This window comes from Cygnus atratus, chromosome 1 (assembly GCF_013377495.2).
Source record: "Cygnus atratus isolate AKBS03 ecotype Queensland, Australia chromosome 1, CAtr_DNAZoo_HiC_assembly, whole genome shotgun sequence".
In the NCBI taxonomy this organism is placed as follows: domain Eukaryota; kingdom Metazoa; phylum Chordata; class Aves; order Anseriformes; family Anatidae; genus Cygnus; species Cygnus atratus.
Window position 1 is genome coordinate 54,822,611 of NC_066362.1, and position 27,855 is coordinate 54,850,465.

At 51.8% G+C, this 27,855-nt stretch overlaps 1 protein-coding gene across 2 annotated transcripts; it reads left to right on the top strand.

The window, feature by feature from the left end:
- Nucleotides 1–689: 689 nt before the first annotated feature.
- TMEM184B (transmembrane protein 184B) lies at nt 690–27,841 on the top strand. 2 transcript variants are annotated; one of them, XM_035551963.2, is made up of 10 exons: nt 5,323–5,358; nt 11,112–11,206; nt 11,318–11,578; nt 13,989–14,154; nt 17,351–17,441; nt 17,978–18,053; nt 21,055–21,146; nt 21,384–21,553; nt 22,768–22,962; nt 24,566–27,841. In XM_035551963.2, the coding sequence occupies exons 3-10, from the start codon at nt 11,378–11,380 to the stop codon at nt 24,805–24,807; spliced, it is 1,233 nt and encodes a 410-aa protein (XP_035407856.1). In that variant the 5' UTR covers nt 5,323–5,358; nt 11,112–11,206; nt 11,318–11,377; the 3' UTR covers nt 24,808–27,841. The 2 variants fall into 2 exon arrangements, with proteins under 2 accessions (XP_050565820.1, XP_035407856.1); XM_050709863.1 differs by lacking the exons at nt 5,323–5,358; nt 11,112–11,206 and adding an exon at nt 690–779.
- The last annotated feature ends 14 nt before the right edge of the window (nt 27,842–27,855 follow it).

Genomic DNA, 27,855 nt, shown 5'->3' on the forward strand with positions numbered 1-27,855 from the left:
AAGTAATAAAGTAGAAAATGATAAAGTGATGCCAGCATCTGTCATTTCTTCCTTCCTCGGCCCGTGAGCAGGGAGCGCTGCCTCGCGGCCCAAACTCTCTCCCTGAGTTCCCAGAACGAGTTTGATCCCAATTCCTGGGAAAAAAAAAAAGCACCTAAAAATAAGCCGGAGCTTATTTTTATGATCCCCGGAGCTGCGGGATGAATGCGGGGCGCTGAGCCAGAGGCCGTGCGGGATCTTGCCTCATGGCCCTGAGGCCCTCACGGCCCGTGTATGACCCTGGGGAGGGCAGGATGGGGTCCGTGCAAGCTCCACGCAGGAATAGCTTGGCCACGGGATTTGGGATTTGCGTTTTTTGGCTTTATTCCCCCAAAACCCGAAAATGAGTCTGTGAGGAAATGGAAGAAGGGGGGGGGGTGAGGGCAACCTGTGAGGTGCTGCCCGCCACTTTGGCGTGCGCTAGCACCTCGGGAAGGTGGGGTCAGCTTCTTTTTTCCCCCCGTTTCCGTATTATTTATTAAAATTTTTATTTCTTTCTTTATTAATTTATCTATTTATTTATTCATTTTTCTCCCTCGCCGCCCCTTTAAGCCCTACGCGGTTACGTCACCGCCCCGCTCCCTCCTCCCCTCCCCTTGCAGGGCGGCGCATGCGCGGCACAGCCGGGCCGGGCCGGGCCGGGGAGGGCCCGGCGTCGCCATGGGCTCGTGAACCCCCCCCCCCCCCCCGCCCCCCCCCCCCCCCCCAGCGGGCCGGGCCGGGCCGGGCCCCGGCCGCAGGTAAGGGGGGGAGCGGCGCCGTGTCGGGCCGGGGGGATATGGGGGGGATATGGGGGGACGGGGGGGGGGTTAGGGTGTCCCTGTCCTGCCCCTGAGGGACAGGCAGCGGGCGGGGGGGGTGTGCTGAAGCACGCGTCCCGCTAACAAAGAGTTGGCTGCTTCTGGTGCGCTCCTTGGGTGTCGCGCTGCGGCCGTCGGCCTGAGGGGGGGGCAGAGGTGTCCTTGTAAACGGTGGTGGTGGTCGGGTCTGTCACCCTAAAGGTTTAGGGTCTGTGGTCCTCAAGGGGTTCAGGTTTCAGGTTTGTCGTCCTAAAAGTTTAAGGTCTGTCATCCTCAGCCTTTCGGGTCTGTCGTCCTCAAGGTTTCAGATTTGTTATCCTAAACGTTTCAGGTCTGTCGTCCTAAAAGTTTAAGGTTTGTCATCCTCAAGGCTTCAGGTCTGTCGTCCTAAAAGCTTCGTATTTGTCACCCTAAAGGTTTCAGGTCTGTCGTCCTAAAGGTTTCGGGTCTGTTGCCCTAAACGTTTTGGGTCTGTCGTCCTAAAAGTTTACGGTTTGTCATCCTCAAGGTTTCAGGTTTGTCGTTCTAAAAGTTCCAGGTATGTCATCCTAAAGGTTTCGGGTCTGTCGTCCTAAAAGTTTCAGATTTGACGTCCTAAAGGTTTCTCACGTGTGCAGTAGTTTGGGGAAAAACAACCTCGCGCTTTTGGGATGCTGGCTAAATACTAAGCAACAGGGCTCAGAGGCGAGGTTTTAGTAATGTGAAGGCATTCCACAGTGGCCTACTTCAGGGCTTTTTGCACCGTTGTCAAATGGGTGCAAAAAGCCCCGAAGGAAAATGGGATGCGTGTCCGCTCTGGTCTAGCGGAGCGGTGTTTAAGTCCTTAATACCTTTGTTGTTACAGACGTACCCTAAACCTAAGCGGTGTGTATGCAGCAGGTGGCTGTCTACACCGGGAGCAGAAGCCGTGTCTTGCTGCGAAAGGATGCGGACGGCTTTGCTGCTGCAGTCAGTGTCCCTGAGCAGTTCCCCGGTCTCTAAAATCGGTTCAGATTTTGCAGAGCAGGTTGTGTTTCGGAAATGGGGTGCAGGGGGCGGAGTGCCTTCCAGTCGCTGGGGCATCCTTTGTACTTTTTGTTATTCAGCTGCCGTAGGACACGTGGCAGCTAGAAGGGGAAGGTTCTTAGGCATGCAGAGGCTGCTCAGAAATCAGATTTTAGGTGGTTTGGCATAACGACAGCGTTCTGAGCTGGCTTGTTTCTGAAGATTTGACAGACTCTAACTAGGAATCCACCTTGTTCTCTGTCAGCTCGCTTGCCTGTTAACGGGTAGGAGGCTGGGAGATGAGCTTTTGGGATTTGCAGTTGACGGATTAAGATTTCTGTTCTTACGGAATAAAGGAAGGGTGTGGTTTTTTTCCAACTTATAATAAAGTAACTTTTAAAACGCTCTTTTCTCAAGATGTCAGTTCCCTTCTCTGTCCAGTTCTGCTGTTGAATTTTCTAAGGCTTCTAACCACGTTCTGACTTAAGACAACAACCTTTTAATTTCTCTGTGATGGATCTTACCCTTCATCCCTCCTCCCCTCCCGTTTTGGGTCCGTGTTTAATTGGCTTATGTTTGCAGCAGTGGAGATGAGCTCTTGCCTCTTTCAGTTTCCAGCAGCGCAAAGGGCATCCTTGAGCTCTTGCAGCAGTGCCCGGAGGAGCAGCGAATTGTTTGGCAGCCCTTTATTCTTCGGTCCTAGCCGCTTGCGGAGCCCAGCGTTGCATCGGACGCAGTGTTGAAAGTTGGGGTAAAACAAGAAGCTGCAAATCGGATTTGTTGATTCCGAAGGGCGAGCGGCCAGGGCTGGGGACAGAGGCTTGTTCTTTTCCAGAGCTTGTGATCGATCGCAGTCGCGGAGTCCCTGGAAAGTCGAGGTGTTGTAGAGAATGGCACGGCGGTTGGGTTTTGTGTGCTGACTTGCCCGTCTGTTCGCTTGAAGTGGGGTGTGTGTGTGCTGTTCTCGCTTCTCCCCCAACTCTTCGGGGTGTGCGGTGGAAGAGCAGCTCCCTGCCAAGACATCATGCCTTGCCAGAATGCTCAGGACTCTGAAAGCGGTTTGAAACCGATAAGACGGTTTAAAAAACTCAGCTAAAGTACTGTAAAATACGGTAGTGCTTGCACCGGAAACACCCTTTGGAACCTTTGGTGGCTTTTTTTTTCGTTATGGACTAATTTGGGAGGAACTAACTGTGTGTTTTCAGAGCAGCGATCCCCTGGGAAGGTTTCGGAGGTGAAGTTCTGCCAGCGAGCTACGGCCACCCTCCAGAGCCTCCCCTGAGAGCCTTCCTCCTCTAGGAAGAGGCGGGGGAGTGGCGTGATGCTTGCAGCCACGTTGTCTCTAATCTTTAAAAATCAGCTCAGCCTCCGAGGAGTTTTTGTCCGTGATGGTATAAGCGAAATGTCTGGGAACAGAACAAACTGTGTCCGGGCAAAACGCAGCGCGTGGGCAGGCTGCCCAGGAGCGGTGCCGCACCTGGGTGTGACCAGGTCTTTACAGCCCCCCGGGGAGGCCCAATTTACAGGAAACTTGTGGAAGGAAATACCTCACGTGCTCTACCTGCAACACTGAGTGTCGTTTAACCCGTAGAGTACCCGGATATTTGTCTTCTCGCCCTCAAGTCCCTGATGGAAACGCTGCTGTTATTATCTTAGGGTCGCAGTGCCTGGGAGTCTGATGATCTGAAAGGATCAGCTGTTTGAGGATGTTGTGACCGAGAGCGTAACGAGGTGGTGTCACGGTCTCAGCTCCCTGCCTGGGTATGTTGTGCCTCTGCCTCCTGCTACGGTCTGTGGCAAAAAGCTGAAAAAAAAGGTCTCTGTAGCTCAGCGAAGAAGACGTCTGCGACGTGTTATCTAGCGCGGCAGCGGAGCTTTGAGAAGCAGGTGAGATGAAGTAATGCCTTGAAAGCCGACCTCGCCTGCCCGTTGTTCCCTCCCAAGGCTGTAAAACAGGGCGTTGAGGCTGCCGAGCTGATAGTTCGGGAGCCCGCCGTTGCCTGGTCATCTCCAGCGCGGGAGCAGCCCAAGCAGCAGCGATGCGAGCGGCCCAGAGTTTCAAACCAGAAGTTATTCACATAAATTCCCATTTAGGCAGCTTCACCCAACCGGGTGAAATAACGTTACCGCGTCGGGAAAAACTGGGCTGAAGTTTTGTCTGTTTTTTGGTTTTTTTTTTTTTAAGCGCGTACCCTCTCAGGCGGATGCTTGCTGTGCCTCGTTCTGTACGGAGAGGCGATTTCAGAGTCGCTCTGAGCTGCGTTTAGTACCTGTTGGCACCCGCCGGCTTCTCTGCGGACCTCTGCGGTCAGCTTCGGCGCTGAGTCAGGAGAGGACGAGCCGCTCCTGGCCGCTCGCGCGCTGTAAGTAGCCTTCAGGAGAGGAGGCTGGCGAGGTGTCTCTGCTTGCATCGTGGCTGGGAATGGTTCCCTCCCCCAGGGATCGCTTTCTGCCTACGAGCGTCCAGAGGTAACGTCTGCGTAAAGGAACCGTGTCTGGGTTCGTTCCTTGACCAGCAAAACTGAGAGTCTAAAGGCAAACGAAGGAACACCGGGTCAGTTGTTTCACTGGTAGCAGAACGGCTGCACGGCGAGCGGCTTTGGGTGCTGTGCTGGGACACCCCGCTTTTCCTTCGGCAGCTGCTCGTCGCTGCTGTGTATCCGCGTCGGAGCCGCTGCTGAGGAATTCGGCCGTGCCACCGCCCTCGTACGCATCGCTGGGCTCGCGGTGAGATCCCTGCCTTCTCCTGGCCCGTCGGCCTGCTACATCTAACTACAGACCTGAGAGTTTGCACGGTGCCTTCTGTGCGGGGAAAGCACGCTGCAGTATAAACCCCAAACCAGTGCAGCGCGTTGGGTAACCTCACGGGTGACAGCCGCGAGTCCGGTGGCTCTCAGTCGTGCTGCGGTTTGACTTCGGATGCCTCTCACGGTAACTGCCTGCCCCGTGGCAGCTCCAGAGCTTGCGGTCTCTGTCGCGGCGCTTCCACGTGGGGAAGGGTGAAGGCGAGCGGCGGTGGAAGAAGTTCTGATTTGACTTTGTTCTTGAGGTTTTTGGAAAGTGACACGCGAACTTCCTGTGTCACGCCGGACGCGAGTGTTTACGACACATCCTTTTAATCAGCTGCCTCTGCCGGCTGCAGAAAGTCTTTGTGGTCTTTCTGTGTTTCTGTCCGGGGGGCAAAGGGCTGCGCTGGTTCACGTGGAGCGGGGCCGCGGGGTATATGGGAAAGGGGCGCAGCGCCTGGCCCAGGCCTGTCTGATCCTAGTCTCAAAGGAGAGCTCGGAAGGCAGGGGAGCATCCCTTCTCCCCCTCTCCTCCCCCTCCCTCGCCTTTTCCTGTCGTCCTTCCAAAAAAGGGCCTGGATGTTGACCCATTACAATGGGGGTCAGTCCACCAAAACCACACACACACAAAAAAAAAAGTAAAAAAGAGGGGGAGGAGGATGGGGGGAGGAGGGCCGTGCGGGTAGAGCGAGACAACAGGAATTAATAGAGCAGAAAAAAACTCCGGGAAGAAGAGTGCACAGCGCAGGGTAAAAGGGTTTTGCTGTTGGTTGTGAGTTCGCAAATGGGTGCTGGGGAGGGGAAGCAGCTCGCTGTCGGGGTGGGGTCGCGAAACGGGTGGGGGCCGCGCGCAGGATTTGCCGTGGCGCTCTCCGGGTTTGATTTCCTTAAAGCGAGAAAGGAGGTTGCATGGGAGGTTAAATCATCTGTGTGTGCGGCATGTTTTTATGTGGCTGCAGGCGTTGGATCGCCTGTACAATAGGGCAGAGGGTGCTGAGCCTTTACCTGCGGGTGCAGGAGCCCGCCCGGCTCCGCCACCCGCCGCCTTCTGCCGTCCTCTCCTAGCAGAGCGTGGCGGTGCTCGCGTGTGCTTGGAAATACGTGCTTGTGGCGCGGGTGGGGAGGTAACTTGTGGTGGCTTCAGGTTAAGAAGGCTTCCCCTAGCGTGAATAGTAGAATATGAACGCGTTGCACTAGTAGGAACCGCGTGCCGGGTCACGTACCTAGCTCACGGATTGTCTCGGGGATGCTCTTGGAGAGCTTCAAAACACACTGCTGGGGCCTTTCTGTATCTTGTAGCTAACTAAAGGAGATGCCGCCCCAGAGAGCGAAGGCGATTTAAGTAGTAATCAATTTAAAAGCTTTTGATTTGCTTTTATTGTTATCACTGATCTGATCTGCACCAGTGGCGCTCTCGCTCTGTGGCATTATTTTGTCCTGACGCTCTCCCTCCTCCTTTTCACACCTTTTGCCAGATCGGCTGGTTATGCCGTGCCTTTGGGGGCTGAAAAGAACTTAAAGCAGTTATGGGTTTGCAGTATACACCTGGCACGATGGAAGGAGCTGATCCCAGTTGGCAATTCTCGGCATTCTTACGATTAAAATAGTCTAAAAGAAACTCTGAGCCATTTTGGCGTGTGTTCTTGTACTCCTTACTAAAAGTTTAGGGGACATTCTGAAAACCACAAAGCTCGTGCTTTCACTAACGTAAAGCTCTTACTTGTGTCTTAATAAAGGCAGAAAACTCAGGCTTTTGGTCACCCACTGCACGGCACTTCCACGTTGGTCTTTTGGGGTCAGGAGTAAGGATAATGTCATGGGGAAGTTCTTGGAGAAATAAGGTAAGGGAGCAGAAGATGGTTTTATGGTATCTTAACCAAAAACAAGTTAAGCATGATGGCTGCTTGACACTGTGGTAAGTACAGAGTCGGTCTTAAAGAGGAGCAACCCCTTGCCCAGTGGCTTTCCAGGAGAGCCGTGCAGCCAGGTCGTGTTTGTTTTCCCCAATCGTCCCTTGTGCGGCAGAAGGAGGCTTAGCTGTTAAGGCTCTTTCCCGGGATAGCTTTGTGCATCGTTCTTTGCTCTCTCAGCAGTTTAGAAACGAAATACTTTCGGCCTCGGAGGCGATGATCTATTTTAAAAGTGCAGATTGCGTTTGCAGATGGCAGAGAGCGGCTCCGGAGCGGTGTCATTCACTGTTCTCTCCCTCCCGACACGGGCGAGGGTCTCGCCCAGAGCAGGCAGCCTGCTCCCCGCTGCCTGCGTTCGCGTCTGCACCTTCAGAAGCACCCTCAGGAGCAGGGGACTGAGTCTGAGTGCTCCCTCCCTCCTCTCGCGCCGCTTTTGTTGCGTCAGAAGTGGGCTTGACGTGTTTATGTTTGTTTATCTTTATGTAGGAATAGCTCCTCCTCGCTGGTAACATTTTCCGTGCGTTGACGCAGGCCAAAAATGAAGCTTTTCCTTTTCGCTTGTGCCAGATCCCTTCTGTTTACTGTTCCGAGTTTATTTGCAGTGGAAGAAGCTGCCATGTTGATGCTAGAGACAGAAGGCCTGTGTTTCCAAAAGACACCGGGCTGGCAATCTGTTCCTGATGGAGAATGCCTGCGCTGCTGTTCTCCCCCGGTTGCGGGCCGTCTGGAGGTGCCCTGGCGAGCCTGCAGCAGAGCTGGAGCCCCGGGGATCTCAGCTGCAGCCTTTTGCATCTCTCGGATGCTGTCGGGACAGTCATCGTGATACAAATAGCCCCTGCTTTTCCTTTTCTTTCTCCTCCTTGCACGGAGGGCAGAGCCTAATACTCCTAAAGTGCTTTCGGAAGGTCTGTTAGGTAATTTTAAGCTGGTACCGGGTTGGTGTTGAAGCTAATGCCCTGGCAGTGCCACGTCCTGCCTCGCTGTAAGGTGCGGAATTGCGACGGCACCGAGGTAGGAGCGATAACAGGACGGGGACATCACCGCAGCCTTCACCTTGGCCTTGGCAGCTGCGGCCCTTGGCCCACACAGGAATTTCAGCGGCTGATCCGAGATCCCCAGAGCCCTCCTGCAGCCACCCAGGCCCACGTCTGGGAGCCCTGTGGGTTTGCCCAGTGTGCTTCTGGGGTATGGTTCCACAGCTCGGTGCTTTGCCTGGTTGTACGCTCTCCTGGGCCTGCCTACGACATGCTGTGTTGCAGGTTACCTCCGGGGGGAGCAAGGTGGTAAGTTGGAGGCAGGAAAGCTTCGGAGTGAAATTGAGAAGTGTTGAAATGTTTTCCTTTGATACATTTAGGCAGGCACTCCAGGGAGGGAGAGTAAGTGGGCAAGGAACTTTCCTCTCCCTCGAACTGGAAGCAGTGACGTGGAGGTGAAAGAGATGGACAGAGAAAACGGGATATGACAGAAGAGCAAGGAGCTCTACAAGATTTATTCCGCGTTAGATCGGTTGCTTTTGTGCTGCGTGGGTCACGTAGGTTTCTCAATGCCCCTACTTCGCCGTATGGATCGGTACCTCACGGTGCTGGGGACTGCGCAGGCAGAGAACAAAGCGACGGTTGTCCCTCGGAGCTCGAAGAAACAACAAACAAAATGCAGCCAGCTGGGAGGAGCACGCAGGAAAGAGATCACAGCCGGCGGCCGGACCAGCGTCGGGGTGCTGCAAAGCTGTGGTAGCAAAGGGGAGAAGGGAGAAAATCGAGGAGAATGTGGGGGCTTTGCGGGGGTCGGACCTTTTCCCTGGGCCCGAGAGGAAGCGGGGCGGTTGTGTTAGGAGGTGGATGTCCAGCTCGCGAATTGGTTAGGACCAACTGCAGGCCATGAGGTGTCCCGAGCGTGGAAACAAATATCAAAACACGTTTGCTGAGCCGGGTACGAGGGGAGCTGCCTGCGCTGGGGTGCTCGGTCTGGAGCTTGTCTGGGCAGCGTGTTTGCTCCCAGGCACCACCTTTTCTGGAAGCCTGCTCTAGCGATGTGCTGGGCTCGCGTCCCGTTGCACGGGGGGAACGAGGCAGCTCAGAAACAAGATGTTCAGACGATTGCTGTAGCCTGCCCTCACGATGCTCTTGTCTGCCAAAGGCAAAAGAGGAGGCAGCAGAGTCTGTGTTGGTGGCAGTGAATAAGCTGAAGCCCACTCACCTGATTAAGGCTCCAGTCATCGGTGCTGTCATCCGTTTCTCAAATCCAGAATTGCTCTTACAGCTCCAGCTTCTTGCACGCCGTCGTATTTATTTCATAAAGGCTCGGAGCACTGCTTATACTCCCGTCGCTGCAGTAGTGGTGTACGGGACTTCAGGAGATTAGGAGGGATAATTTGGAAGGGGTGTGTTAATTTTGCAGGTTCGGGAGTGCAGTGTTCCTGCGTGTTTGACTGGGAAGCAGAATGAAGTGCAAGCTGATGGTTTTACAACCAGTAAGAAGTATCCGGTGATAAAAGTTGTCCTCAGGCAACCCTGAGGAACAGGGGATGCTCATGGATGGGGCGGATGGGGGTTTGGGGTACAGAGGGAGAAGTAGAGCCCCCATTAAGAAAGTTTGCACGTTTTGTTTCAGAACCCAGGGGTGGAAAGAGTTCTGAGTTGCCGTGACTGTGTGAATCAAAAGGGATTAAGCGAAGAACGATGCATAATCATTTAATTAAAGGCAGTTGATCTGTAATCACAAGGGGGCAGTATTAAGGTTATATATACGACTTGAACTCGTAAATGTCCTGGCTTCTGAATGCTTAACCCTTGTGTCAGCAGGCCTGTTGATCGCTTTTTGCTGCTTCGGCGTCTTACAAAAGAGAGAGGTGCGGAGAAGCAGAGGAATTCCCCGTCGGTTCTTCAGTTCTGCGGGCACGGCCGGTGCTGCGCTTGGCTCTGCGCGAGGTTTTTGTCGGCGAGGTTTGAGCAGCTGGGGAGCGCAGCCCCGGGTCCTGTCCCCCCTGCCGCTGCTGGTCTGCAAGTCGTGACCCGCTCCCCCGTGAACTTTAGGGAGGGCTTAGCAGCTTCCTCTCTCACGCAGCTCTCAAAGTGCGCTGGGATCTGCAGGATCGCAGCTGGCTGGACTTTATTTAGAGCTAGGTTAACCGCAGGTGCATCTGCTCCCATTTCGTTTTAGCCGTGCCCTTTGTGAGCCCCGTGGACGCGCTGTCAGCACGGGGGGTGCGTGGTTTGCGGGGTTGCTTCAGAAGCCACTCGGGTAGAAATCCTCTTTTTCCCAAAGCAGAAAAAGCCTTGCTGCCTTCCGACATCTCCAGGCTGCCTTTGTCTCTCCAGACTTTTAGATTTAGCATGGGCTGTGTGTGTGTATGCTTTGAAACTCCTGACTTACCAGTTATGTTTCCTGCGCTGATTAGGACTGGAAAGGAATTACCCTTTGGTATGTGCAGTTGTGGAAAGCTGTAACTTAGAGCAGGAATGTTTTGGAAGAAAAGAATGGCTGGAAAGAGCTAAGAAAAGCCAAGTTTGACAATTATTTTATGAATTAAACCATAGAGTTGTGCTGCTCCCTCTGTAGTAAGTGAATACCTGCTTGAACAAACCCAGATATTTCCTGGGTTTTGTGTTCTTGTTCCCCCTTGGCAGAAAGCAGAAAGGAGGTGGAACGCGGTGTAGGTGACATCGGAGGGCTGCGTGTCACTCCTGCAAGCGTGTGGTTTGGGGGGGGGTGTTGGAGAGGCTGTTTCCACACTGTAGTGTGCGCGTGGAAGCCATTTCTTTGCTCCAGGCCTTTGGCTTTGTTTCCCTTGATAACGACGTCTTCGCTACGGCAGCATCAGGAGCGGCGCGTGTAGTTCGCAGAGGCAACGGCTGGCTGCTTGTGATCTTGGTTTAAGTGGATTATCTTCTTCCAACCCAGAGGTCACGTTAGAGCCTCCTTACGGCCGAACTGAAAATAAGAGCTGCTTTAGATCTTGGACCTTTAAGAATTCTCTCCATCGGATGAAACCAGCTTTTCATCCGGGAAATGGCCAAGGGTAACGCTGCTTGGAAACCTTGCGTATACTTGTGTTCTGGGTGTGTTGTCCTGGGTCAGCTGGCTTTGAGACACCAAGCGGGTTAAATTTGCATCACATAGAAAATGATGCGAGTTAGGAGAGGTAGCGATAGGCTGACTAAGTGCGCCGTGCCATATGGTGTTTGATAAAAGCCTCGCTTTGATGCTCCTCTTTGTAGCGTGGTGAGCTTTCAGCACACGTCCTTCCAATGCAGGCGCTTCGGGCTGAGTGTTGTTGTCAAAATGGCAGCGGGAGAGGTAGGGATCGCTCGTGGGAGGAACAGGGGTGCTTTTCTTACCTCCTTGCAACGCAACGAGCCTTTATGGTGCTTGTCTTCATTGCTTGCTGCTGCTGCTTCTGCTCTCTTCTGGATGAAACCGTAAGACTAGGGCTCTGGCTTTTCAGGACGTAGCAGGCTAGCCAGTGCTTTTGTGGAAGGCAGAGTTGTTAACTTAGGTGTGCTGGACATCTTCCAGTGCAAGCGATTTAGACGCTTCCCTCTGACCTCAGCTGAATGCAGTTTTCATCTCGTTCTTCAATGCTTTTATTGCAGGAGGGTGTTGGCAACGGGAAGGCTGTGCTGGGAGTGGTGCAGAGGTTCCTGAGTATGGTGTGATCGCAGGGGGCAGCGGGGACAGACTCCTCCAGGTCCTGTTCGTGAGGCTCCTGAGCAGCCTGCTGATGCAAAGTCCCGCTGCTGTGATCCTCCCGGGTCCTTTCCACTGAGTGCTGTTGCTTTTTCTTTCTCTTCCTTGGCAGGTCTCGGCTCTTGGGCGGTTCTTCAGCAATCCCAGGCGGAGCCTGGCACCGCAAGGCACCATGATAGCGATGACTGATGTCACTGCAGCCCCCCGGCTGGGGTCAGCTGCCACCACTCCAGCCGTGGCCCCCAACTTCTCCTGGATGCCAGAAGACGGCAGCCCCACAGCCGTGGAGCAGCCCATTTTCCTCATGACCACGGCTGCTCAGGCCATCTCAGGTTTCTTCGTGTGGACAGCTTTGCTCATCACCTGCCACCAGGTAAAAACCCTGTCACTGACACTTCTGCTCCTCTGCCTTTCCCCACGTGGAGGAATACCCGTGATACCCTGGCAGATCTCTGTTGGATACTTATGTCTGATGGGGGTTTTGCAGACTCGGGGGTGGTATGAGGACCTTTTCTTTGGGGATCTAATATATTATCTCTGCTGATCAAGGTGACCGCTTTTGTGTGAACCTTTTTCTGCCCAGGTTCTGTAGTCTGACTGAGCAAACTCGTTACAGCTAGCAGGTATAAAACATTTGGCCCTCCGTGGAGCGTTAGCAGGAAGGTGCATTATCCCAAGCCATCCATCCGTTCCCAGGTCCTGTAGCTGTACCTAGCCATTTGGCTACCGTGTCAGCTGCTAGCTAAATGATCGTGGTCATCTGCTGGTTGACATACCTCCTTTGATCTCCTGTGCCAGCGGATTCCACGGGCTGAGCTCTGCTGCGGAAAGGAGTAGCAGGAAACTCTTTATTTTAATTTTTCTCCCCTCCCCTCTTTCTGGGGTAGGTGCCCTGGGAGCCAGAACGAGTCAACCGCTGCATCCTGTTCTGTACCGCTCTCTCGTGCGGTTGTCATGTGAACTGAACAGCACGGTGGGGAAACGCAAATAACCCTGTTATTTATCAACCTGTGCTTCGTACCTGTTGGTCAATAGATGCCAGAGCGATGAGTAGGACCTAGAAAACTACAGCCTGTTGATGGAGGACGGGGGATAGTGAAGTTCAAAAACGGATTAGTCACTGATGAATAAGAGCAACACCTGCAGTTTCACCAGCTTGGGTAACAATTACAAGTGCCATGGATCCTCCTGTTTCAGAGCACGGATTGATCACCGACTGAGGGTGGGGAGAAGTCTTTCCTCTGCAGTATAGCATTGTATAGTTAGGCATTAATGCGCTTCCCTGAAGAAACCAATGGAGGACAGTGCTGGGGAGACACTGTTGATTAAAACACGCTGTTGTCCTGTTGGGAGGCAGTAGTTCCTGCCTAAAGTGCTCTCGTAGGCACGTGGATTGCAGGGCTCTTGTGACATCCCAAGGGCAAAGCTCGGAGTCATCTGAACCCCGGCGTCAGCTGTCCCTGTGCTGGGTGAGGTGTTTCACTGGGATCGTCGCAGGGGAAAAATACCACTAAGGTTTGTTAGGTTATTTTCAACCTGTTCTTGCCAGGAAATGAGGCTTTTGTGAGCTCCTCGCGGGCCAGGAGGAGGAAAGAGGAGTATTTTGAGCCCTTCAGTTGACTTTGACCAAACCTGGCCAAGAGGCCGAGAGAGATGAAGAGAAGATAACCCCCTCTCCCTCACGAGGGGGAGGTGAGAGCATCAGCCTGTGCTTTCTTAGAGCCTAGGGAATCTACGCAGCACCCGCCCCCCCAAACGCAGGGTGAAGCTTCAAACCAGCGCTTGTGCCACTTCACACAGTCAGTCATGAGGCGCCTATGTAATAAAGGAGGTGCTTTTAATTCCAGCAGCTAGGGCAGCAGCTTGATGAGGGTTGCTGTGGGAAGGTCTGGCTTCTGGAGAACGTGTCCTCCCCTGCCTGCGTGGCCGATGGAGCGTACCTGCGAGTCCAGCCGGGGCTCTCGCTCTGCTATTAGCCCATTACAGCGGCGCTGCTCATCTCCAGGGTATGCTTGCAGTAAATAACTTTTCCACGAGGTGGATATTCTGTGAAAAACGCGGCTTAGGTGTGGGGTTTAATGATGGCCATCAAACCCTGAGCAGAGGGAGTGGGTGCGTGGACAGCGGGACGAAGCAAGCGGCTCCTTTGAGCACAGCCCAGTGCCCGAGCGCGGTGCTCCCTTGGTGGCTGAGGCTTTGTGGCCACGCTGTCGCAGACGTGCAGGGTGGCACTTCTGGAGCAGGTGGGCTGGGGCGTACCAGCTCTTGGCACTGAAAAGCACTGGAAAGCACTCTCCGGTTGTTTAAGGTGAGAGACTCAAAAGCATCCACAACTGCCTGGAGAGTGAGTGTGTTTACGGTGAGCGTGCGCCTAAAAGCGTGCTCCTACGCCGCCGAGAGAAAGGAGCCTGCAGTGTTGTGAATCTTAGCTGCCTAATTAGGATAGCAGGCATATGGGGATGGTAATAGGAGAAAAGAGTGAACAAGAGAATAAGGGGAAGGTGATGATAGTATCAGCACATTAACTCCCTGTGAGAAACTAGATTATAAATGCCTTCATTTCCCTTTCCTCCCCTTCCCCTCTCTCTGCAAACTAAGGGATGCTCTGTGGATGCCCTAAGATAGCAGTGATTTTCTGATGCTTATCACCTGGAGGTTGCCAGAGACAATCAAGAGTTGATTTACCACGTTAGCGTTCCCCGCTCCAGTTGACTCTTCAGATCCGCTTTCCCCTCTCCACTCAGCATGCAGCTGATCCTGTTTTCCCCTCTCCGTCCCCTCAGATCTACATGCATCTTCGCTGCTATAGCTGCCCGAATGAGCAGCGCTACATTGTTCGGATCCTCTTCATCGTGCCCATCTACGCCTTTGACTCCTGGCTCAGCCTCCTGTTCTTCACCAACGACCAGTACTACGTTTACTTCGGCACAGTGCGGGACTGCTATGAAGGTAAGCAGGGGTCAGGCGCAAAGCGGGGGGAGGTGGAAAGTCTCTGCCGTCAGGGAATTTTTGCTTCTGGTTGGGAACATGAAGAGAGCATCTCTGTCATCAGCCGAGACACAGTTTTATGGTGGTGCTTGTCTGGTTGACCGTGACCACCCAGTGACTGAAAAATGACCCCTGCCTGGGCTCTAAGCATGACAAAATGCACCGAGCCTTCCCTCCTGTGTTCTGCAGGGACAAAATTCATCATTTTCTTTCGTCCTTTGCTTCAGGAAGGTATGAAGGCAAGAATGTGGGCGTGTAAAGCGAGGTATCGGTTAGCACCTGGCTCTTAGAACGTCACTGACTTAGCAGCCAGGTGCTTGCTTCGTCCTGTTTGCTAGGGCCACGCGTTAGTGTCGGTGAGGGGCAAAGTCCTGCTCTGGAGTCCTGCAGGAGGGAGGGTGCCATGTTCAGGAGGGGCACTGATTCAGTTTCGGTCATCGGCTGCAGGTGATACCACTAGGTTTTATGTGAGCTACACCCCAATAGACACGATCGTATCTTCCCTTCTGATCTCACCCAGACAAGAGCTTTCTGCCCACCCGCAGGAGAGAACGCGCTCCAGCCGTTTATCACCGTACCTGCATTAAATCAATAACTCGTTCGTGCGGTTGTTTTAGTGAGATCTGCGTTGCAGAGAGGTGCCCCCGCCCCTGTGGACGCGTTAATCAGCTCAGAGGACCTGCAGGCCCTCCTTCACGTCCGTGACAATGCTCCGAGGTGCAGCAGCAGATGGCAAACGTGCGCACATGCTTCAGAAGGCATCTTTGTTTGGGCCCGTTTATTTTTTTTTTCCCGTCCTTCCCAGCCCCGCGTGCGTGTGTAGGTCTAGCAGGAAGTCTGCTGCTCTGCGAAACTCCTCTCCTAGCAGCTGCCACTGTCCCCCTGCCTTGCGCAAGGAGTTTGCAAACATCAGAGCCTCTGCTCAGGAGGCAGCCCACGCTTCCAGAGCTCACCGGCTTCCTCGGCGTGTTGTGCTGTGCGACAGGACTGCAGGTGGAGGTGAAAGCACCTTCAATCAGCAGGTTCTCTCCGTTGCTTTTTCTGGAGGTTGCTTTGAAACTGCGTTCTTGTTGTCTTTCCTCCTTTGCCATTCATTTTTATTTTTCATTTTTTAGGAAGGTTTTAGTTTGGGAATCGAGGTGGGGTGGCTCTGATAGAAAACGCTGGGGAGAAGACCCTACTAATAAATTATGAAAGCTGTCTTGGGCCACTTGTGGGCTGCATTTCATGGTGTGTATTAGGAAGAACGTGTTTTGGTGTTGCCCTTTTGTGTGACTCCAGCAACCAGGTTTGTGCAAAAGCAGCAACACTGACACAAGTAGATTTTTTTTTTTTTTGGTTACGTTGATGTCATGAGCACATTTGGAGAATACAGATCAGGACTGGGAGAACAGTTGTTCTGCTGGTGCAGTTGGCTTCGATAATCAGCACTAGTTTATTTCGGGGATGGAGGGACAGATACTTCCCTCTCACCTCTGTTTGTTTTTTTTGTTTACTTCCTCTGATGTCATCTCTTTCCTAGTGACTGTGGAATGGGCAGCTGCTATTGTAATGACCACATCAGAGGGCAGGGGTCACTGGAGGATAATAAGAAAAGCTCGGCTTTTCTTCCTGTGGATGCTGGGAGCTGTCACCTAAGTTGCTGACAAATTGCAGGCAGAAGAGGTTACCACGGTTATTTAAATACATTTTCCATGTTTGGTGTTTTCTTTCCTAATTAAGGCTTTCACAAAATCAGCGCGGTGTGAACATACTGAGCTCTGGTCAGCAACAAAGGTTACAGATGGAATAACAATTCCCCAGTTACATAAGGAGAAGCAGGTATACCCCAAGCTTTTATGTGCTCTGGCGTTCCTGCCAGCTAGGCACATCTAGAAGCCATTAATGCGATGTTTTGAGGCTGAGCATTTTGGGGAGCGTTGAGTACCTGTTTTCTAGGGCATAGTTGGGATGCTTGTAGAACAAATTAGAGTCGGTGCCTGCCTCTGCCTGTAGAAGTTCATCCATGTGGGAAAACAGACCTCAGGTCTAATGAGTGGCTACTTGGGGAGGTCAGGTTTTCAGCATTGTTAGGCTTTTGGTCTCATTCCAAAGTTCCTTGACACTTCTGTTTCCATCCCGAGTTAGTTTCTTTTTGTATTGTGTCAGCGTCAGGGGCCAAAACTAGGATCTGGGTAGTGGCTTTCCAGGGAATGTCCAGGGATGGTGTATCATAGAAAATAAAGTTGAAAGAGAGGTTACCTGATCTGTCATTTAGCCCCATGTTTGTATGTGGCAAATTTAGGAGTAAAGTCCTCGCCCTAAAAAATCTCAGAACTACACATCAGGATCCAACAGCGACGACAAGTTGAGAGAGTGGCAGACAGGTCACGTCCCATGAAAAGGAAACGTCTGTAATTACGGTGAGAGCCCTCCCCACAGTGTCTTCACCTCTTTTATGTGTATCAGCACAGCTGAGCCTTGAAGAGAACTGGAGTGGGGCAGAGTATTAGCGGTCAGTCCGAGAAGGCTCTTCCTTATCTGCACCAAGCTGCTGGGGAAGGCAGAAAAGAGGTGGCCCGACAAGAGAGCTGTTCAGTACGCAAGAGATTTGATCTTTCAGAGGAAATGAAGCACAGAGCCTGTTTGTTCAAAAGTCTCCACCAGGCATGAAAACAGAGTTTCACTCATCGGTAAAAAATACTTTTTCTCCAACTCTTCTGCCTACAATCCAGTCACCTCAGAGAGAGGGGGAGACTGTGCTCATCACTTCAAAGGGTGAAGTCAGGAGATAAGATGTGGTTGATGGATCAGAAATAAATTTTCCATATGATTTAGTAGCCATGTAATGTCGTGGAATAATGCACAGGAACTCCGTAAAGAATGGCGCCTTACGGATGCCAAGTAAAACAGAGGCTGACCACGGTTTTAAATGGTCCTGTGACCCTTTTGGCATGAGCTGTGGAACTGGCCTGGGACCTTGGCCAAACTCCAGCTCAGATAGTCTTGTAAATGCTGAGGTAGGAAGATAAATACAGTGAAAACAATCTGGAGAGCTTTGAAAGGAAAGATGCTGCATAAGCAGTCCCTGCTAATGTTTGGGTTGTTGCCTGCTCTCTCAGTCCTTGCACCTGTTTTGAAGTTGGTTGTCATTTTGCTCTGATTGATGTCGTTGCAGCCTTTGTAATATACAACTTTCTCAGCCTCTGCTATGAGTACTTGGGAGGGGAGAGCTCCATCATGTCTGAGATCAGAGGGAAACCAATTGAGTGAGTATTTGTCCTGCTTACAGCATGATGCTCTCATCCTTCCATGCCCATCTGCCGTGCCTCTATCCCTGTCCTGTCTCTAAAAAGTGTGTCAGGTGGCAAACGTCTGCTGGGACTGGGCAGGATGGCTCGTGGTGATTTACCAATATCCTGCTCCGAGACAGATCAGGCTGATCGTGGTCTCCTGGGCAAGTTGGATTGATTCACAGCTCTTCTGAACACCTGCCTACTCCTTTGTTTCTTTTCTTCCATTCTTCTCCTTTGAATCTTCCCGGTCTGCAGTTGGTTGTGCATGCTCCTTCAGGGCTGGTTTTCTCCCCATGCTACTCAGTTTAAAAAAAAAAGAATTAATTTGGAGTTTGGAGTTAGGGTGTTTTAAACATGTCTCTGAAAGAGGCTATGGCTGTGACTGTGGTCACGACTGGAGAAAGCACCAGTTCTGTGACTGCTGCAGAGGTAGGCAAAGAGGGCAGGAATCTTGTGCTCTAGCCCAAATCTTGCTTCTGATCCCTGTCATCTCGTGGTGGTTCTTTCAGGTCCAGCTGTGTGTATGGGACCTGCTGCCTGTGGGGAAAGACCTATTCAATTGGATTCCTGAGGTTCTGCAAACAGGTATGGGCTGAAGCAGCTGTGCCGTTCTCCAGAACCAAATGAAGTCTGTGGCAGGGGTGGCAATGTTGCCTTCTGCTGCTGAACTTCTGAGATGTGCATTCCTTTTACTGGGTTTGTAATATCGTTTTGAGGGAGGCCTGCAGACTGCTCAGAGGCTTTTCTTGTTTTGGTTGTGTGTGTGTGTGTGTGTGTTTTTTTTCTTTTTCTTTTTTTTTTTAATGACGTTAATATTTTCTGCTCAACCCCATTAGCCCTGGGACCTGACATTAGCCCTGGGAAGCGTACTCAGAATTTTTCTTCCCTTTGACATTGCAGAGGTCATGACTTTAAGAAATGGATGGCTGGGCTGTGTTGCAGACACCCAACAGTTGTGTAACAGCCTCCTGAATTCCCATCGCTGCCGTTGTGGTTAGAGTTGAGGAGGGGGTGGAGGTTAAGCGTGACACAATGCTTTGTAGGAGGAAACGGGTATTGCTCACCGTGTGTGTGTGTGTCTGTCTGTGCGGGACTGGGTATGTTGATGGGGAGGGAATGAGAGATCTAAACCTCGATACAGCCTTCGTCTGCTCATCCCTGGAGTTCAGGTCAGTCACCTCTGGCTGCCATGAAACAGCAGGTGGGTTTCAAGGCTTTGCTCACGGACTGAAATGAACACATGAGGCTTCTCCGGAGACAGCGTGAGGCCAGTCTGGTTCTTTGAAAGGGTTCAGGTCGCTGTAATTCCAGTCACTGGGGCTAGATCTCTGCCCTGGCTTCTCCTCCACATCATGCCCCATCTTCTGTGGTTTAGCAACATGCAGGAACATCAAAAGTACAAAGCGGCCTCTTAGTAATATCCAGTGGTAATCTCTGCAGCGTGGTTGGCCTTTCTCAAAATAACACATCTTTTTCTCCACTCTGTTTGTCTCTGTCCTGTATTCTGCCCTCGTGGCTTTCCTGTTTTCTTCCCTGAAACTTTATTCCTAAACTGCTCCCCGTGTGTTGTCTATTCTCTTTCTCTTGGGGTTCATTTGTGCTCCCATAGTTGATTCCATGCATTACCTATTCTTTTTCTCCTAATTTTAACGTTTACCTTCTAAATGTGTCACGAGCAGACCTAACACCCATCGAGGTGAATGAGTGCTGGAGAGAGAATTTCCCTTAGACCTCTTATTTCTCATGTCTCGCAGCCTCTGGCAAGTATCTCTACATCATGGGTTGCATGTGGTTGTGTTTGGGAAGTTTTTTGTTTTTTTCTTCACAACAATGAGAACTAGAAGCACTTTTCGGGGGGATTTTGCTGGCTTCTGCAAATCTCGAGCTCATTTGGTAACTCTGGCTTAGGTGGACATTTTGCTTTTGCTTTTGCTTTGCTGCTGTCTGGCAGCAGTTCTTCTCACCAGGCCAGCCCTTTGCAAACAACTAACTCTGCTGTGGAGGCTGCGAGGGAGACGTCTTGCAAAGGGGTGTGTTGAGTACTTCCCTCCTCCTTGGCTCGAGCTGGTATGTTGCCTTGGTGAGAAGTCTTTGACACCAACACTCGCTTTCTGGTACTTGTAGACTTCCAGGACGGGCGAGTGGGACCTTCCGAGGCAAATTTCTGGGTAGGTTGGTGTGAAAGGGCAGCAGAGCAGGTGTCAGTGCTGACTGGTGCAGTATCCCACCATCGTGATGCTCAGGAAGAAGAACGTGCGGAAAGGAGCCCCCTGCCCATCTTATCCCTGCTCCCTAGCACTCCCACTGCTTCCCGCCACCACCTGCCCGTGTTTTCTGCTTTTCCAGCCCCTTTCATCCTGGGAAAGTCTGCATGTTCTGACCTCTCCTTTCCATCCTTGCCACCAGCCTCAAGTTGTTCTCAGGCAGGTTGCTGCCGAGGGTCACTCAGTCTGCACGCGTTGCCCGAGGTCCTGCAGCAGCCGGGTGGCGTGCCGGTGGCTGCGCTGTAAAATCCGGACAGCTCATTTCCTTCGAGTTGTCTCCATCGAGGTTCTTTCTGGGTCCGTGTCTGGTGACCCTCGTGGGTCACACACCATCCATGTGCTTCCCGTATGCTGTAGCATCTTCTGGGCAAGCGACTAAAAATAGAAGGCGGTGGTTTGGATTGTGGAGAAATGGTTAAACCATCCCGAGATTGGAAGGAGGGGAAGCTCAGAGGATGGAGTTGTTTACCAATTAGCTTGACCTTTTCCAGTTCACATCTTTACAGTGACTCACGAACTGGCATGTGCTGGGGTTTTTAATCTCCTTGAAGTCTTATGACCACTAACAAATTGCATCGTATCCAAAGCAATTATTCCTCTTCGGTTTTGCTTTCTTTCCGTACACAGCCCTCCCCACGTGTGCAGGTCAGCACCTGCCCAGGCTCTTGCAGTCTTCTTTGGGGAGACATGGTGATGTTTTTAGGGTCACAGTCTGCTGCTCTTTTAGGGCCTTGGCATTCGGCCTTCCCTGTTCCCAGAAAAAAAATGAAGCGTGGGGTGGCTTTGAGAGAGGAATCCTGATAGGAGCCATGACGTATACCTGTAGTGCCTGCTGCCAGACTGGACAGAGCTGATCCCAAGTGCTGCAGAGTCTTTGGGGAGATTCAGAAAAGGCGCGTGGGTGACAACAGAACGGCTGTACCTTCTCTTTGGCCAGACAGTGTATACAAAATGCCTTAACGTGGTGGCAGCTGTCACAGTTCCTCCTCAAAGAGCTGGGTTTCATCTCTTTAACCAAGGAGGCCTTCTTACCTAGCTTTATGGCAACTCCAGCTTGGGGTGTGCTTCCCTCCCCCAGTATTGCTTTGTGTTGTGTGCTTCACCCTACGTACGCTGTGCTTGTACCGTAGCACAGCACGGGATTGTTTTCATGCTGTTACTGGGCATAAATGCGCACGTACTTCCTCCGAATCTCCTCTGTCTCCTGTTGGGTGCTTGCACGGCAAGTCACGGAGGACACTGACACGTGCACTGGGTGTTTGTTTGCGACCTCGGCCTCTTGCACCCGCTGCCTTCTCACTCCTCCTCTCTCGTTCCCGCAGGCTACCCTGCAGTTCTGTGTGGTGAAGCCCCTCATGGCCATCAGCACCGTCATCCTTCAGGCCTTCGGCAAGTACCAGGATGGTGACTTTGAGTAAGTTTGTCTAGCCTCTAGGCCTCGCTTTCCCCTTCCCTGCTGCGCTTGCAGCCTCTGGGGGTGCTGGGCCATGGGAAAAGACTGGGATGCTCGTGGGCTGAATATGTACATGAGAAAGGGGGTAAACCTGTTGGCTTCAGTTTTTTTCTGCCCTAGTTTGGGGGAGAAGGGGAAAGGGCAAGGGGAATGGATCATACTGAGCTTTTCAGCTGTTCACATATTTTCTCTCTTCAGTGTAACCAGTGGCTACCTCTATGTGACGATCATCTACAACATCTCTGTCAGCCTGGCACTCTATGCCCTCTTCCTTTTCTACTTTGCCACACGTGAGCTGCTCAGTCCCTATAGCCCAGTCCTCAAGTTCTTCATGGTGAAGTCTGTCATCTTCCTGTCCTTCTGGCAAGGTGAGCTGCCTTCCCCATCGCTTGTAGCCACAGGGAGCTCTGTGCAGGGGCTCAGACACTAGAATTCATGGAACAGATGATTAATAGCCAGAATGTCTTTCTGTTATTTATTTATTATTACTATTATTGGATTTGTTTTACGGTCTTTTGTTGCTTTTCTCAGGGAGAGCTGGTTTGCTCATTTTCCTGTTTCTTTCTGTGCTCCTGAATCCTCGCTGTTCCTCCATGTGCACGTGCACACACATCTCTCTGGCAAAATCAGCTGTTTGGCTGAAGGGTCCTTTGCATTCCTGAAGCAATCGTAAAGCACAAGCTGCCAAGGTTTTGTCTGCGTGCTGCCATTTTATTGATTAAAGCGACACGTTTAAATTATTCCTTTTTTAATGCTGTGTAATCAAAATTGTAATGGCTTGTCTGTGATGCCCGTGAAGCAGCCAGCTAGCTGAATGCCACAGGAACACCACCAAGCACTGGTGTTCGTGAAGGGCGTTCAGAACACACACGTCGTGACGCAGACGCGCATTCAGAAAGCCTAAATTCCACCTCAGCTTAGCGCCTCTTACTAATTGGCTCTGAGCATTTCCCTGTTCGGTGCCCTACTTAAGTTTACCGAGTTGCACTTCAAAGACTAATTGAGTAGGAACTTAGGTGGAATTTAGGCTGTTGGAGTATGGCCCATCCTCCCCGCGTACAGACAGACTAATAAGCTGTCTACTTTTTCATCTCGAGCCATCTGGTCACAGGCTTTCTGCCTTCTCTGGAATTCTTCAGCCAGCCACCTGGTTATGGACAGGGAAAAATATCTTTCTTACAGTTGTGTGTCATAAACAGTTTATGCTTCAAGAGAAAAGCCCAGTTACCTCTTTTTTTAGCTTTAGTTAGTGGAGGTGCTGAGATCACCCGTGGAAATATCTGACTGCTTTATATCCTTTAGGGCTGACGGCCTGTAGCAGCTAGTTCCCAAGAATAGTTCAGCTGAGGATAGAAGAGGATCAATGTTTGAACATTCTTTGCTTAAACACATCTGTTTCATTTATTCCTCCTTTTTTTTTGTTGTTGTACAGGTGAGCTAGGGAGTATCCAGCTTGCTCTGGTTGTGGTTCCTGTGTTAAATGGATTTGCATTCCTAGAGCACAGACAGCTATTTCCATTTGCCCCTGTTGGTGTGTAATCCTGGTTTTCACATGTTTACATGAGGTTGTTGCTTCGTTTAGGGATGCTGTTGGCCATCTTGGAGAAGTGTGGTGCCATCCCCAAAATCCACTCCGCCAACGTGTCTGTGGGTGAAGGCACGGTCGCTGCTGGATATCAGGACTTCATCATCTGCGTGGAGATGTTTTTCGCGGCCATCGCCCTGCGCCATGCCTTCACCTACAAGGTGTACGCGGACAAGAGACTTGATGCACAAGGTAGGAAATGTGCCGGTGTGTATGGCGTGTCTGTCGGGTGGCGAGACTGGGTGGAGATGGGTCCCTCCAGCAGCCAGCACTCTGATATGACTCCCAACCTGGACGCTTGGAATCATGTCCCCTCCTCCGTGGCGTCTGAGCAGATTTCGTTGTGCAACAGCTCTGCAGGGCAGAAACCTTGCCTGAATTGCATTGTTCCCTTTTCGCTTCCCTAGTGTGCCACCCACGATAGCTTGTTGCAGACCTCAGGGCTGCAAGAAGTTGCATCCTTTCGGTAGAGTGGGTTTGTCCTTCTTCCTGTCTCCCCAAAGGGGAACTCCATTGCTCCAGATTGTGCAACAAGCTGAAGGCAGGAGGGACAGGGCCTGAAACAGGCTCTGTTTTGACTCCAGCTTGGGAGGATGAGGCCGTGCTTTGGCAATATGTTTGGCTTGGAGGAGGAGGATCTTCCTGTAATGACTTTGAAGGTGGAGCTGCTAGAAATCTTATTCTGGGGAAGAGGGAGGTGTAAGTTCTCTAGGAACTGGGGCTTCTCGTTTTCCAAATAAAGGGGTTCCTTTCTGTTGCGGGGTTCTGTGCCGAGCCGTGGGAAGGCAGCACCCCTGGGCTGTGTTCGTGTAGGTAATCCCTCCATCCCAGCCAGCCCCAGAGGTTTTGGCAGGATGGTGGCCACAGCTGGGGGAGGTGAGATCTGTGTGTGTTGAAGGGGTAAACTGCTGCCCAGTACTTTGGGGGTGACTTGGTGGTGGGTCTTGTTCAGTTCTTGTTATTTCCTCTCTCTCTTTCTCTCTGTCTCTCTCCCCTCCTCTTTTTCTCTCTCCTTTGCTTTGGCCACTCGTCCCCGATGCAGCCGTTCCATCGTACGGGCCATACGGTAGGTGCAGCATGCTGTGTGTGTTCGTCTCAGTCGGATTTAACTGGGATGCCCTTCTGTCCTGGCTCCCAGCCTGCCTACTGCCTCTTCTCTCCCTTGTCCCCCCTTCGTGTGGCTCTGACTGCCTCACACAGCTGCTCTAGGGTTGTCTGGATCATAAATTGTAGAACAGCCCCTCGGGCAGTGGCATAACCCCGCGCTGGAGCGTTCGTGTTGGGCCTGTGTGAAACATCTCTCCCCAGAGAACTGCACGGGGCCGGTCTGGTCTCTCTCACCGCAGCCTCCCTTCACTTTCACGAAGCTAATCGGCATGCCTTGGTCGTTTGGGGAGCTTGTCCTCGGGACTGAGCAGAGCCAGAGGCCCATGCTGGAAAAAAAAAAAAAAAAAACCTTTACAGAAGCACCTCCCCACTTGACTGTCTTTGCTGCACACCTGAGCCAGCACAGGTAGTGCACAGTGGGGGTTGTTGTGGGGGTAAAGTCCCATTCTCGTGGCACGGCCTCCATTTGGTGCTGAGGTGGATTCTCTTTAGGACTTCAGGAGGAGCGCTACTGGTAAAAACTTGACACCGTTTGTGTGGCATTTCCTCAGCAGCTGCTTAAGGGAGTCTGTAAATAAAGCTCTGCAGGATCTAGGAGTGCATGCTCCCTGTCCCTACCTTCATGCCGAAGGGCGTGGGGGAAGGCAGCAGCGTCCTTCACGTGTCCCTCCCCATCTTGCCCCAACAGGTCGTTGCGCTCCCATGAAGAGCATCTCCAGCAGCCTCAAGGAGACCATGAACCCTCACGACATCGTCCAGGACGCGATCCACAACTTCTCCCCAGCCTACCAGCAGTACACCCAGCAGTCGACGCTGGAGCATGGCCCCCCCTGGCGCAACGGCGGTCACGTCATCTCGCGCTCCCACAGCTGCTCGGGTGCCCGCGACAACGAGAAGACCCTCTTGCTGAGCTCTGATGATGAGTTCTAGGAGGGGAAACGGCCAGTGCAGGCCATCATTTTTCCTCTTTTGTTGGTTTTTATTATTTTTTTTTTTAATTTATTGAAGCATAAACGTGCGAGTCATATCACTTCCTAGAGAGTACAGGTTGCAGAAGTGGGCAATTCCCATTAGGTTTTGTGGGTACGGATGCGATGAGTGGTGTGGAGTTAGGGGATTGGCCAAGACTCTGTTCTTGAGCCTGTTCCTTCCAGCAGCAATTGACTGGAATTAATCGAAGCAAAGCTACAGGGTCGGGGGCTCTGGCCTCCCCCACTTGCCCAGCTTGGTGTGGCACATGACTGGCCAGAGTCTGGAGTTGTGGCCAAAAACGTTTTTCTTTTCAGCTGGACAACCTGACCGCTTCGTATTCCTCCTCCCAAATGGTTGGTGTAGGCACAGCTTGCTCTCCCAGCTCCCCGGTACTAAGGTCTCTGCGATCTTTGGGAAATGGGATTAGGATGCAGTGATGAGCGTTCCCAAGGACCAGACTGGAGAATGGTCTTTCTGTTAGCCATTGCCTCGGATATTTGGTCAGGAACAGCTTCTCCCACCCCTCTTCAGCACTGGTTGTGCAGTCCTGTACGTAAGCGAGCAAAAGGGAAAAGGACGGGACTTTCTTCCTGTTCCACCCTCTCTGCATCCTCTCTGCTCCCTGTTGAAGCTCAGCAGGGGTGGAATTATTGTCTCACAAGGGCAGGCTTTGCTAATCACCAGGTTCACATCTCCCCTGCATTCCTGTGGCAAGATGCCTCCCTGGAGCATCTGTCTCCTGCTCGCAAAACCGAGGACTGGCCGTGATAGGTGGTGGAAGTTTGCACAGCTCTGGCCCTTTCATCCTTCTGGGGGGGAAGGAACTTTTGTAAACACTAAGCTGTTCTTTCCTCTTGTTCCCTGCCCCTCTTAAAGACGTGGATTGCACCAGCCAGCTGTCAGAGCAGGTCCCGGTCAGTCATCTTGCAGGTCCCCCCTGCGAGATGCTCAAGCTTTGCCCTTAGACTGGAGTATCCAGAAAGGGATGTTGCACACTCCTTTGCTTTTCAGCTCCATAACCATTCCGGGCCAAGCCAGAGCAGGCTTGAAACCTGACGCAGCCTGCTTGAAGGTGTCCCTCTGCTTCCCAGGCAGCAGCTGCTGCTCCACGCTTCACGGGCCCTGCAGCAACTGCGGTGCTCTCCAAGGTGGAGCCGGCATCCGTGGGGTGAGAAAAGAAGCTTCCCTTTACATTTGTCAAGTTTTGAATTGCCCCCTAGATTTTTAGTGGAGCCAAAATAAAAATAATCCCTCTGTGCATCTGTCCAGGGACCAGGAACTGCTTAAAATTGGGGAGCGGGGGGAGCACACTCGAGTGCCATAGATCAGATGCCCCAGCCCTTGAAATGGAGAGGCTGCAGCAAGTTTCTGCTTTTTCCTTGCCTCTAGTTTCTCTGTTCTCCCGCTTGACGCCTGCCTTGCCATAAGAATACCTTCACGTTTCCAGACTGCCCCTTGTTGCTCTGCTAGAAGCGGGGTCTCACTGCCTGGAGTTTGCTTTTCCTCTTGTGTGTCACGATCTGTGCACTCGCTCGTTCACTTTCTCACAAGCAACCGCGAGCACGGGGCTCCTCTGTTCCTCAGCACCCTTCTCAGGGCTGCGTGCTCGCATCCAGCAACGCCACGCAGCTAGCTACTGCTTTTCCTAAATCTCACTGCTGAATAGACATGCAGATGCTTTCTTTTTCCTCATCCCATAAGCTACCTGGACAGCAGGACTGAAGATTGGATAGGCTTTCCTTCTGTCTCCTGCGGCTTTGATGAATAGTCCTTTAGTTTGGGGTATTTGTTTTTAAACTTCTTTTAGGAAAGCGGGGTGTGGGACGTGATCCCTTCCCCCTGTCCCTGTATTTGCAGGTCTTGGTGACACCCTGGTGTCACCTAACCGGCGAGCGGCCCCGGTGTCTGTTGCATGGGGTGGCTGAGATCTGAAATCTCTGAAATGGCCCTCTTGAGCTTGAAGATGATCTGGGCTTGGGGATACGTTTTCTGAACTTTGTTTTAAAATGGATGCTGCATATGTATGCCGTGCATAGGATCTGGATATTCTCAAAGCTTCCTCTCTGTAGTGGTTTAAAGCATAACCCTCTTGCACTAGCTGCCTTCGGAGAAGCCCGGTGAAGAGCTAGCGCCCAAACAACAGCCAGCTGCCCTGCGTTAGCATTTCATATATATATTTTTTAACACTACACAAGATCATCTCTGAGCTTCCTGCGCTCCCTTGCAACAGGCAGGTGTCAGAAGGAGGATTGGCTCTGAAGCCTCGCCGGCTCGGAGGAACAAATACCTAATTTTGAAGACCCAGAGCTTGAGACTGAGGCCACGGCACCTCATGGCCTTGCAGGTCTGCTCGCAGTGGCCCCAGGCCCTAACGAACCCGTCGGCTCCAGGAGTAGGCCCTTGGAGCTGCTCCCCTCACCTGCTTCCCCTCTCTGTCCTTCCTTTTTGTTTACCATGTAACATACCCGTGGGGTTTGTTTATTATTTTTCCAGGTAGAGTAGTTCTTTGTATATAAACGACTGAAAAAAAAAAATTGTATGATAAATAAGACAGAGCCACCTAGTTTTGTACCTATCGTGTTTAACTGATGTGAGCTCAGCGACAAGCCGCTCTCTCTATTTTGGTCTTTGTGACGTTATACTCTGCAGAAATGAGCAAATATGATGACAAATAAAAAATATAGAGATAATATAGATTGTACATAAGCTGCCTCTGCGTGGTGGTGTCGGCGTGCGTGACTTCTGTGAGCCAATTTAACATTTTTGCCCAGTTTCAGGGACCGAGACTTTGCCGGTCTTGTCCTCAGAGTGCCTAGCCTGGCGGCTCCTGGTCAATAGGCAAGGGAAACTCTTTCTGATTTTGCTGATTTGAAGAGGGAAGATGCATCCAGGAGATAAACGCATCACCAAAGCTCCAGCAATGAACCTATGAAGCCTTGTACACCGGGATCTAGTTATGGGAGAAGAGGAGGAGCAACACCCAAGAGTATAAGTTAGCATTGGGTT

Excerpts from the sequence above, each read along its gene's own strand:
- TMEM184B (XM_050709863.1), top strand. The coding sequence starts at position 11,378 with ATGATAGCGATGACTGATGTCACTGCAGCCCCCCGGCTGGGGTCAGCT. Across the intron at positions 11,579-13,988 it reads TGCTCATCACCTGCCACCAG|ATCTACATGCATCTTCGCTG; the intron begins GTAAAAACCCTG and ends CCGTCCCCTCAG. Across the intron at positions 14,155-17,350 it reads AGTGCGGGACTGCTATGAAG|CCTTTGTAATATACAACTTT; the intron begins GTAAGCAGGGGT and ends ATGTCGTTGCAG.